At 33.6% G+C, this 12,418-nt stretch overlaps 2 protein-coding genes across 2 annotated transcripts in view; one reads left to right on the forward strand and one right to left on the reverse strand.

The window, feature by feature from the left end:
* The window catches only part of LOC108949275 (von Willebrand factor-like), a 25,852-nt gene extending 15,882 nt beyond the window's left edge, over window positions 1–9,970 (forward strand). The window contains exons 33-51 of the mRNA XM_018813622.2: window positions 320–690; window positions 906–1,026; window positions 1,094–1,282; window positions 1,367–1,722; window positions 2,019–2,245; window positions 2,566–2,783; window positions 2,960–3,208; window positions 3,472–3,658; window positions 4,017–4,240; window positions 4,324–4,467; window positions 4,739–4,858; window positions 5,171–5,311; window positions 5,705–5,862; window positions 6,228–6,393; window positions 6,710–6,906; window positions 7,224–7,504; window positions 7,850–8,100; window positions 8,507–8,687; window positions 9,048–9,970. Coding sequence (XP_018669167.2) covers window positions 320–690; window positions 906–1,026; window positions 1,094–1,282; window positions 1,367–1,722; window positions 2,019–2,245; window positions 2,566–2,783; window positions 2,960–3,208; window positions 3,472–3,658; window positions 4,017–4,240; window positions 4,324–4,467; window positions 4,739–4,858; window positions 5,171–5,311; window positions 5,705–5,862; window positions 6,228–6,393; window positions 6,710–6,906; window positions 7,224–7,504; window positions 7,850–8,100; window positions 8,507–8,687; window positions 9,048–9,349 — 4,083 coding nt within the window. The 3' untranslated portion in view covers window positions 9,350–9,970. The remainder of the gene's footprint in view (window positions 1–319; window positions 691–905; window positions 1,027–1,093; window positions 1,283–1,366; window positions 1,723–2,018; window positions 2,246–2,565; window positions 2,784–2,959; window positions 3,209–3,471; window positions 3,659–4,016; window positions 4,241–4,323; window positions 4,468–4,738; window positions 4,859–5,170; window positions 5,312–5,704; window positions 5,863–6,227; window positions 6,394–6,709; window positions 6,907–7,223; window positions 7,505–7,849; window positions 8,101–8,506; window positions 8,688–9,047) is intronic.
* A 1,184-nt stretch (window positions 9,971–11,154) lies between these two features.
* The window catches only part of LOC100181723 (forkhead-associated domain-containing protein 1-like), a 13,467-nt gene continuing 12,203 nt past the window's right edge, over window positions 11,155–12,418 (reverse strand). The window contains exons 14-15 of the mRNA XM_018813855.2: window positions 12,051–12,206; window positions 11,155–11,841 (exon numbers count right to left, since the gene is read on the reverse strand). Coding sequence (XP_018669400.2) covers window positions 11,689–11,841; window positions 12,051–12,206 — 309 coding nt within the window. The 3' untranslated portion in view covers window positions 11,155–11,688. The remainder of the gene's footprint in view (window positions 11,842–12,050; window positions 12,207–12,418) is intronic.

The raw sequence follows: 12,418 nt of genomic DNA on the forward strand, positions 1-12,418 counted from the left end.
TCACCTGAACCTTGCATTGAAGTTGTTATACCACCACCAACTCCATTTGCTCCCGAACCTTGTTGTAGACACATTTATTCCATCATCTGCTCCATTTGCTTCTGTTCCATGTATTGATACCTTCGTACCAACTGTAGGAAAGGCTGTACCACAACCATCTGGAGAATATTACCCAACACCAGAACAATATGGTCCAGTTCCATGCGTTGATACCTTCGTACCAACTGTAGGAAAAGCTGTACCACAACCATCTGGAGAATATTACCCAACACCAGAACAATATGGTCCAGTTCCATGCGTTGACACCTTCGTACCAACTGTAGGAAAGGCTGTTCCACAACCATCTGGAGAATATTACCCAACACCAGAACAATATGGTCCAGTTCCATGCGTTGACACTTTCGTACCAACTGTAGGAAAGGCTGTTCCACAACTATCTGGTGAATATTACCCAACACCAGAACAGTATGGTCCAGTTCCATGTCTTGATAACTATCTTCCAGAAATTGGAGTCGGTATTCCTCAACCCATCCCAACAGGTTTCGGCCCAAAACCAGTTGTTGAAATATTTGAGGAAGGTTATCTCTCTTCTTCCCAGAAATTGCCACAAAAACCCTGCACTCAATCTGTTGAGCATGTTGAAATTCCTTGTGTTGAGAAACCTTTTGATTTGAAATCAACCAAAGCAAGGTATTTTTGTTCAAAAATGTTTTTCTGTTGATTGATATTGTGTTGATTCTTTTCCACCTTAATTTCCTTTTTTTGGAAATTTGTTATCTTAAATATTTAAATGTTACTTCTTTTACAAAAAAATAATGTTAAGATTTTCTTGTTTATTATTAACAAACATTTTATTTTTCTAATATTTTATTTCTGGAACTTTTTCTAAAAAAATTTAAACACAGAGTTTGTCCTGGTGTTCCTCAAAATGTTGATATTCAATGTCCTTGTGATACTTATTGGGATGGTAAAACTTGTGTTGGAATCCATGATTGTCCATGTGTTTCTGAGGATATTATTCGCCAGGTATTATTTTATTCATAATTCTTTTAGGACTATTTTATATACTACAAGATGTTTATTTCTTTGTTAGACTGGCTCTGTATGGAAAGAGGATGAGGGTTGTACAAACTGTATTTGCATTGCTGGTGTCTCAAAATGCACACCTCAAATATGTGACATCACTTCATGCAGCTTAGGATTTAAACTTGTTACTCCAGTTGGTTCCTGCTGTCCAGTATGTGAACCTATTGACACTACATGTCTGGATGGAAGCAAATTGGTATGTTTTTATACGGTTTTCATAAATGTGTTTTTAATTTTGTATTTGATAATTGATTTAAATTTTTGTTTTTGACCAATTTAGGTTGGTGAGACATGGACTGACAACTGTGAAGATTGCATTTGTACCGAAACTGGTGTGACTTGCAATCCTGTTCAATGCCCACCAATAGTCATGCCTGTATGCAGCCCTGGTTATGAACTTGTTCAAAAACTTGGTGGTTGTTGTCCAGTGTATGAATGTGTATGTGACAAGAGCTCATGCAACAATGAAGTACCAGTTTGTGAACAATACTATGAACCAGTTCCTATTGATATTGATTCATGTTGTCCTAAATATCAATGTGCTTGCAAGATTGAGTTGTGCCCTAAGGTATTCTGCAAGGTAGATGAAAGGAAGATCCGAGTCTATTCGGATAATGCATGCTGCCCAGAATACAGGTTTGAAATAATGGGAAAAATATTGTAAACCTAGATTACTTATTGTTTAACTTAAATCGTCACAAGTGGTTAGAATGCCTGCCCCTAGCCCATATTTGGTTTCTCTAAATCATCAACCATACATTATTACAATAAAAAAGAAAATCTCTTATCAAAAAATTATCACCTACAAAGTTACATATGTGATAACTTATGATCGGGCCTGAGGTGTATGGATTCGAACACTTGTTTTTATAACAACTTATATTTCTGCCATACGAAGAAGAATAGTAACATTATTTCATTCATTCAACCAGGTGTCAACGTGTTGGATGCGTAGACAGCAAGGGAGTTGAGCATGAAGTTGGTTCATACTTTGTTAACCCATTGGATTCTTGTTCTGAATGCTCATGTCTTAGTGATGGTGTTGTTTCATGCAAAGCAAAGGCATGTAACACACAATTCATCAGTGTATGTCCAAATGGAGCTATGCCACTTAAGAGAACCACATCGGACGGTTGTTGCACAGAATATGTTTGCGACTGTAAGTTTTAAGCTTACATCTATCACAGCCATATAAGTAACTAACGCCTTATAAGTTTATCAAGCCCCTTACCACCTAACCACAGTGGTTAAAACAATCACTAACGGTTTAGGCATAAAGTTTAACAATAATTGCTCCAATCTAATAGTTACCCATTCATATGTTGTTGAAATTTTTACTTTTACATGAAAGAATAAAAAAAGGGATTTAACTTGTAAGCAAGAATGGTATATGTGAAACAGGGTGTTGTAACAACTGTCGATGCCATTAAAAGATAAAGAGTTGACATTCATTTATAAAGTTGTACTTTTATATTCAAGGTATGTGCTCTGGTTTGAACTTTGGATGGAATACTTTTGATGATCGTTACATGTCTGACAACCAAGCTGGTGTGTTCACTGTTGTAAAGGATACCAATTCTAAGGACTTCTCTATATCCATCAACAAGGTTGAATGTGAATCAGGAATGTGTGTTGAATACATTCATGTAGAAGACTTTGTTGCTAAACATTCTGTCAAAATCTTTGGAGATGGAAAGGTATGTTATGTTTTTGATTGCCGGGTATTTAACAGTTTTCTATAATCTTGAGTGCAGATTAGGTGTTACTTGAATGTTTAGTTTAATATGCCAATTCTTACCTACAAGTCATCTAGCATGCCTTGCTGCAGGAGCTTACCACTATAGATTACAACAGTGAACTCTGGTTATTTCAGGTTGAAATTGACGGTGAAGAAGTTTTAGTATCTGCTGACAAAGAAACCACAATCAAGGGATTCAGAATTTCCGTTGATTCAAGTGGCGAATACAAGGTTACTTCTGAAGTAACTGGTATCTTTGCTTCTATTAGCAGCGGAGGTTCCTCATGGTCAGTAAGAGTACCTGCTGAATACAGCGGCTCTACCATCGGTCTGTGTGGTCAATGTGATGGAGACAAGTCAAATGACTGTTGGGATGGCGTCAAGGTATGATGGCTGAAATTACACTAAATGTTTTTGCTCATTTTTCTTCAACTCAGATAGTTTTTAGCAGTCTTATTAATTGAACAGAATTGAAACTGTTTGCTCTACAGACAATAAACATACACCTCTATGTCTTTTATTGTGTTGTAATCACTATTGTGTTACTTTTACCCCCAACCTGCCTATTTTTAGTACATTGTCAAAATTATTATTACTGCTATGAAACAGATAATTTACATTATTTTTAACACACAAATCTTTTGCAGGTTATTGACAGCGTTCAAGAGTTTGTCACTTGCTTCGGTGCTTCACCAACTATGCCAATGTTTGTGCCACAGCCAGAAGTCTGCATTGAAGGAGATAAATGTGCAGCCCTTATTACCAGCTCATTTGATACTTGCACAGTCACACCTGATATGTACATTCAATCTTGTGTTGCAAGCATTTGCAATGGTAAGTATAATGTTAGAAATAAAATAGAGTTGTTTATTTCCCAACAAATTTCGTGCAATAGCACAGTAATCAAGAGATTTAATGCCTATTGCTTCAATCCTACTAAAACTAATGTTCGCAAACAAGAGATTTATTGCTTTTTGCTTAAACTCAATGGTCACTAATGGGTTGTCAAGTTTATTTATTTACACAGAAACAAAACAAGGATAAAATTATGATCACCCACAAAGTAACATATGTGGTAACTTGTAAGCGGATACAAGTATGTATAAAACAAAGTACTTAACAACTGTTGTTTCTCCCCTGCAAGAAGTAATAAGTGACCATCATTTATTAATTCATTCAACAATTATCAAAGGTGGAGACGAATGTGAAGCTCTCGCCTCGATGGCTTCTGCTTGTCGATCGAATGGATATTGTATTGAATGGAGAAGTGACACTGTATGTCCTCTGACATGCCCAATGGATAAGATTTACAAAGCATGCGGTCCAACAGTTGTGAAAACTTGCGAGAACTACAAGACCTACGCCACACTACCAGTTGAATACACAGCAGAAGGATGTTTCTGTCCAGACAACTTGGTAAAATATATTTTAGGAATCTTGCAACATATCTTACAAATATAAAAAAAATAAATATTTATATTTAAAACCGTGCATTACAGGTGTACAGTGAAGGTAGATGCATTGCACCATCTTCTTGCCCAGTCTGCACTGACGAACTTGGCTGTGGAAGATATGCCGGAGAATTCTGGAAACACACAAGAGATGCTTGCATCACTTGCACTTGTACCAATGAAGGAACAATTGTAAGTGAACAACAAAACTTAGGCTGTTTATTTTTACCACTACAATTTACTAATAAATATTAAAGTTTATCTTGAATTAATATTCTTATTTTAACCTTAACTTCTTGAAAACAATGTTTACTTTAATTTGTGTAAATTAAGACTATTTTAACTTAAATTTGTGCGGTTTAGAAATTATGCCTATTTATACTATAAACTATACTTACTCAAAAGTAAACTAACTTTAACTCGTGCCACTGAAAATGACACTGACTTTAACATATACCACCAGGTTCAATCTGCTGTGACTTGCTCTAGCAAACCAGAATGTGCTGCTGATGAAAACTTGGTTATGATTCAAAATGATATCTGTTGCCCAGTTTACGAATGTGTACCAACTGAGAAATGCCAGGTACTTATATTGTTTAAAGGTATTACAGTGTTGAAAATATAAATCGTAAAGCTGTATTGTATTAACAGTAGGTCTTTTTTCACAAGGGAACAAACATGACGCTAATAAATTAATTAACATGATTTAGTTTCTAAATAGAAAATGTTTAGAAAGTTTTTCTATCCAGATTTAGAGCTACAGAAACACCATTCCTATAAAAAGTCCTTTAAATTATAAATTATCTATGATGTATAACCAGTTCTATTTCATAGGAAAATACCAAAGTTAAATTTAAATGTAAATTAAACAAATTTAAGATTTCTTTTTTCACAGAATGTTATTTGTCCTGTCTACCCAACACCTGTTTGTGGAGCTGGGGAAGAAGTTGAAAGCATAGTTCACGACGAATGTTGTGTTGAATTCAAGTGTGCTTGCAATGCAGACTTGTGTCCAATCGTTCAAGTAACTTGTGAGGTAAGTTGGTTTCTCCATTACTGTGAGCATGTCTCTTTCAGACGTAGAAGGGTGTTGGGGTAATAGGCCAAAGTCGGCCGAAACCCCAGGTCCTGAAGGACCTTACCCATACAGAATAAAAAAAAACAAAAATAATTGGTTTATCCTGATTTCAAAGTTAACTTTTGTAATTATAAGTTATGTGTAAAATCACTTCGATATAAACATTTAATGCATACATTTTACTGATTTATTTGGGCAAATCTTTACTATACAACAAAAAATTACATGTTTGAAAAATTTTAGCCACTTTTAATATTTCAGACAATTTGATGATCTTAGCTATAATGAATTAATTGCAAAAATAACTTTTTTTTTAATTATTTTTATTCAATTTGATTTGCCAAACAATAGGAAGGAGAAGAAATTATGACGGTTCCCAGCAAATGCTGCGAATCCAAGGTATGTGATTGCCGACCAGAGACATGTCCTGAACCACCAACTTGCGAAGAAGAAGGTTTCGATCTTGCTTTGGTCAGCTGTGGAAGATGTTGCTCTACTTATGAGTGCAGGTATTTAAACTTTATGTAGTGATAAACCAATCTGGCTTAAATCATAAGACTGATGTGGGACCTTACCCTCACAGAATAGAGCTTGGACTCGTGTGTATATGAGTAAGGTCTTATGACAAAGATCGCCAGGAGATTTACTTGTGTTACCAAAATAGGTATAGGTACCAGAATAACTGAATTGGGAAGCGAGAATTGTTTTAACACAGGTGTTTTGTTTCATACACCTTGTGCACGCTTTTGAGTTACCACATAGGTAACTTTGCAAGTTTCCAGGTTTATTTAAACACCATGGTTTGGTTAGCAAATGCTCTTGGATTAATTAAATTTTAAACAGAGTTTAGTAAGTAAGGCTTATATGTTACCAGATGTACAAGATCTACTTGTCCAGTTGATGTTATATTGTCTTGCGACCTTGGCGAAGTTAAGACAGTCAAGAACCCTGGTGAATGTTGCACCAAGTATGAATGTGTTTGTGACAAATCTACTTGTCCTATCGCCATCAAATCTTGCCCACAAGGATATAAACTTAAGGTGAGAAAATATTTACATATTTGATTATTGTCGATTATTTATCCTTGCTTGGTTATGCAATTTCGGAAGTTATAATACAGGTATTTTATTTCATACACCGCTTGCTCACAAGTGGTATGTAACTTTGTGAGTAATTGTTTTTTTTTATGTCTCCATTATTTGACAATTGGAAAATTACATTAGGGTCCTGTCCAAGCACCCACACACTCCCATAATGGTGGCACTGTATGCCCACAACAGTGTCATCATCAAGCCTAGACCCCATTATCCTTTGATGTCATAGTTCCATTAAATTAATCCATGTATTATATCCTAGACCACAACTCTTGAAGGAAAGTGTTGCTCGGAAGTTACTGAATGCGTTTGCGATGAAAGTGCTTGCCCAACATACAAGGGAGCTACATGTGATGCTTCTGCTGGTTACAAGGCAGTTACTACTGGCTCAGTATGGACCACATACGTTGTACCAGACTGTTGTCCAATCATCTATGAAGAAGTCTGTGTTTGTGACAAGTAGGGACTTTATTTTTACGCAGTAGTTTTTAATCCATTAATAGAAATTTTAGATATATCTAAAACAAAATGATTGGGCTGTTTACCAAACGATTTAATACATTATTTCAAATATTTTATAAAAATATATAAAAGAAATACATACATTGAAGTTATACAAAAAATTATTTAGTTTTTGTGTCGTAATATTACTGTAATTTTTCCATTTTTTTCTCATATTATTTTTACCTTTGCTACTGCTATCAACTAGAAAAAATAAAATATATTTATCCTGTAATAGATTTAAGTGCTTAAAATCACCATTTTTAAATAACCAGGTCTCTCTGCCCTGCTGTTGAAACACCACAATGTGAATCTTACCAAGTCATGATCCAAGAACCAACATCAGCTTGCTGCACTGAATACAAATGTATCTGCGACATTACACGATGCAATGTTGGCGTCACATCTTGCCCATGCAACAAACATGTTGAGATCACAAGAGAGAATGAATGTTGTGAACTTGCTACTTGTATCTGCAACACATGCGTTGAACCAACACCATGTAAAGAAGGATGGACCGCTGCTGATCTTACAGATGACTGCGGCTGTATTACTCGTAAGTTCGAACAACTTTATTATTTATTTTATTACAATTATTATTTCAACTTGAAGTTTTATTTTGTATACTATTTTTTATTATGGTTCCATTACTCGTAAGTTCAAACTTTTTTTTCTTACCATTTAAAATGTTTACTTGTATTTTTTTTATTATTTTATACCTTCTGTTTTTAAATGAATTTATAGATCACAAAACAAACAATTTTTAAACCTCTTTCAGGCCTATTATACACCCGGCGACAACGTATACAATAATTATTATAACCTATTTTATAACAATAATACATACCACCTTATTATAAAATTGTTATACAACAGAATTTATAACAGTATTATATTTCAGGAACATGTTCACCACCCCAGAAATGTGTATACAGCGGAGAAGATCACGCACCTGGTATCACATGGCAAGAAGACATCTGTCTTGAATGTACTTGTCCAGCTTATCCAAATGCTCTTGGTGAATACGTTGCTGAATGCACAAACATCCAATGCGGAAAGTGCAGTGCAGGATACACCTATGTACCAATTCCAGGAGCTTGCTGTGGTGATTGCGTTCCTATTACATGTCACTATGAAGGAACTCAACATTCTGTAAGTTAAATTTTTTATCATTTTGTTAACATGTGCAAATTAATAAACTATCTTTGGTGTATTTATAAAATGAACCATTTGCACCCGGTTTAACAGAACAAATAAAACAACTTTTTATCTTTGCTTGTAAGCTAGTTACCACATATGCTGTGTGAATGATTCTTAAACAGTTTCATATTTTTACACCTGTGACTGCTTAAGTTAAAATATGAGTGAATATTTAATTTTCTTGCATTACTGATAATTAGATTGACAATTTATTGAATACGTATACAAGATTCTATTTAAAAAATAAAGTGAAGATGCCATTTTTAGGCGAAATTTATATCTTTTTTATACAATTGGTTGGAATTTTTGTCTTTTACGTTGTCATAGCACCGGATTTTAACTCCACATTGCTTCCCAGGTTGGACAAACATGGTCACCATCAGGAGATCAATGCACAACATGCATGTGTGATATGAACTCCATCACTGGGGAAGTCTACACAACATGCACGGCGGTGGCTTGCGCACCAATGGACCCATCATGTCCTGCTGATAAGATCCGAACAACTGGAGATGGATGTTGTACTTATTGTGATCCAAGTAAGTTCATTGTGATACATTTTATTTCTAATTTGTATTAATTGAATTATCAAAGCTTGGCAAAAGATAAGTTCCTTAAAAATTTGATTAATTGAGATATGCACATTTTATTTGTACTTTGTCCTAACTGATGAAGGACATCTGAATTTTATTTCTTTGCCAGTTGAGTTTGGCATTTCCAGTTTAACTAATGAATAAATGTACTATACATAAGCTATCTATATGTTCTCATTATGATAATTGTCTATTTTTTTAACGTTGAATTTTTTAATTAATTGACCTAAAATTTATTGTGTTATGCCCTATGAAAAATTAACGCTAATTGACTGTTGTTAAACTTATTCTACTTTTTATTTCTAGCATATGTGGTGGAAACAGGAGGTTGCGCACCAAAGCAGAACGCTCCAGAATTCCTTACAATGGATGGATGTACAAGTGATGAACAAGTTTGTATCAGCACATGCGAAGGTGCTTGTGTCAGCAAGTCAACGTATTCTCTCGAATCCAACAACTTCACACGACTGTGTAGCTGTTGTTCAACCACCGAGACAGAAGAACGCACCGCAACGCTCACTTGTCCAGATGGATCCAAGAAAACAGTCACCTATAAGGTGGCTACAAAGTGTGGTTGCCAGGCTAGCAAATGTGAAGCTATGCCATAGGTCAACTGCCTTGAAATAACGCCAACAAATGTATAAGTTATAACAAAACTATAATCAATATATTTCTTACTCTATTGTACTTCTATTAACTAAATGCTGAAACCAAAATTTTGGTGTAATTTATACAATTTTGTTACCCAACCCAACCCAACCCACCCTCTCTTTTTTCTTTATTTATATTTCCTTGTGTGAACTTTTATAAAAAATGCAACTCACACTCAGCTCTGTATATCGGTAGCAGCCAGGAGCTTCGACTTTTGTCGTTGGTTTCTCCAGGATTGCTCTGGCATTGAGTTTGATGTGGTTGTCGCTGTGATCTTGTCATAACTTGTGGCTCTTCTACTTTGGTCACTTACGAACCAACTTCATTATTGACTTTCTTTCAGGTTCTTAAGTCTTTGTGTTGTTTGAGTTCGTAACTTGTATTGAAAGTATCAGAAACAAACTAACATTGATATGTTTCACATGCTTCCACCTTATATTCATTACGTGCAAAATTGACGGAGAAGTCGTTGGGGGACGCTTCAATGTCATTGTTGCTGTAACATTTTTATTAGTTGATAGTTTCATCCGCCATGTTTAAAACCAAGTCGCACAAGGAAATAAATCATTGCATTAAAATCAAGTGTGTTATGTAATATAAAAAAAGTTTGGGACAAAATGTCCAGGTTACAAAACAGCCAGGAATGAAATATAAAGTTTATAAATTTAACAAAACATGGAAAAAAGTTGGACAAATTATGGACAAAACATGGAATAAAAATTTAAATAAAAAAGATGAAAAAAAAGAAGAACATTACTTACTGTATCAAACCACTGCCCAAAATTTATTTTTTCTATGTACCCCTCTTAAATTTTCAAACAAGAATAAATTTTATGGTTGTAAAAATTGACTTTATTAAGGTTTATGTGAAACACCGTAACATATGTTATTGTAGATATCATTATTATACACATAATTACTGTGTACTCTCATTCTAAATTATACAGATTGTAACAAAATAAAAAAAATACTTTTTCTATGTATAACCTCTCTTTTGCCTGGTTGATTTCTGACATTTTTTTTAACTAGAATGAATTTTAAAATTGTAAAAATCGACTTTATTAAGGTCTATGTGAAACACATCATTGTAATTAAAAAAATGCGAAAGCAAAAACAAATTACCATCGTATTATATGTTACTGTGGATATCATGATTATACACAAAATTACTTAAAAACCAAACCTGCAAATTTATTAAATTTTTTGTGTTACTAATTTTTTTTCGAAGAAAGCTGTAATGTACTACTCTCATTCTAAATTATACAGAATTTAGCAAAATCAGGATTTTTTTAAAAATTAAAACAGGTAAAACCGCTGCCCAAAATTTATTTTTCCTATGTATACCCTCTTTTTTTGCCTGGTTGATACTTAATTTCTGTCAATTTTTTAAACCAGAATAAATTTCATAATTGTAAAAATTGACTTTATTAAAGTTTACGTAAAACACAGCATTGTAAATTAACCGAAAGCAAAAACAAATTACCATCGTATTATATGTTACTGTAGATATCATGATTATACACAAAATTACTTAAAAACCAAACCTGCAAATTTATTAAATTTCTTGTGTTACTAAATTTTTTTCGAAGAAAGCTGTAATGAACTACTCTCATTCTAAATTATACAGAATTTAGCAAAATCAGGATTTTTTTAAAAATTAAAACAGGTAAAACCGCTGCCCAAAATTTATTTTTCCTATGTATACCCTACTTTTTTGCCTGGTTGATACTTAATTTCTGTCAATTTTTTAAACCAGAATAAATTTCATAATTGTAAAAATTGACTTTATTAAAGTTTACGTAAAACACAGCATTGTAAATTAACCTATAAAAAAAATGTGAAAGCAAAAACAAATTACCGCCGTATTTTAAGTTACTGTAGATATCATGATTATACACAAAATTACTTAAAAACCAAACCTGCAAATTTATTAAATTTTTTGTGTTACCTATTTTTTTTTAAGAAAACTTCAATGTACTACTCTCATTCTAAATTCTACAGATTTAAACAAAAAAAAATTATTTGGCAAATTTTGGTAAACATGACATTGTACTACAGTGACACAACTAAACAGTGGTATGAATATTAATGCCACAAAAAACAACAGTATTATAATTTGTAATTTAATAATGTGCTATTTAAAAAAGAAGTAAATATTACAGTAAGAGCAAAACTTCATATTTAGTAAAAAAGAGAACAGAATTTAGTTTATGATTCAATACAAACAAATCTTTTAGAGAAACAGTTATTTTAAAAGAATGACTTGTTTTAAAATGCTCGTGAAGTGCAGACAGTCTTAGTCAAAACAATATTTATCATTTTCTCTTTCCATTTCTCGTTCGTTGTAAATACTCGATAATTCATCTGTTGGATCGTCAGAAAGAGTTGATTTTAAGTTGACAAGACGAGCAGTTGTTTTACATAAATCTGATTCTTTCCCATGAACTTTCTGTGTAAACAAAAACACCCAGTGTGAAACAGTTACATAAGTGGTAAGCCAGCACAACAACTACGGAAATGTTTCAAAAAAATTTAAAAACCCATATGTTCTAAACATTCACAAAATTTGTGTTCAGATTTTGGAAAAAAAAAAATATTGATGCAAAAAAAATCAGTCTTGTATAATAAGTTCAATAATTAAAACAGGAAGGGTCATACCTGTTTCAAAACATCTATTTCATATTGTTTTCGTTTCATTCTTTCAAGTTGTTTTTGTTGTTTCTTTTCTGCCTTAAATCTGTTGCCATCAGCTTGGTAAGAAGATCGAGCTTTAGGTGGAGATTGTCTGTAGTCAAGATTTTCTAGATGGAAGGTCTGTGGTGTAATAAAAATAAGTTGGGTAAGTTGGGTGAGTTGGGTAAGTTGGGTAAGTTGGGTAAGTTGGGTAAGTTGGGTAAGTTGGGTAAGTTGGGTAAGTTGGGTAAGTTGGGTAAGTTGGGTAAGTTGGGTAAGTTGGGTAAGTTGGGTGAGTTGGGTGAGTTGACTAAGTTGAATAAGTTGAGTGAGTTGGTAGGTTGGTAAGTTGG

The sequence above is a fragment of the Ciona intestinalis genome, chromosome 10 (genome assembly GCF_000224145.3).
Source record: "Ciona intestinalis chromosome 10, KH, whole genome shotgun sequence".
NCBI lineage: Eukaryota > Metazoa > Chordata > Ascidiacea > Phlebobranchia > Cionidae > Ciona > Ciona intestinalis.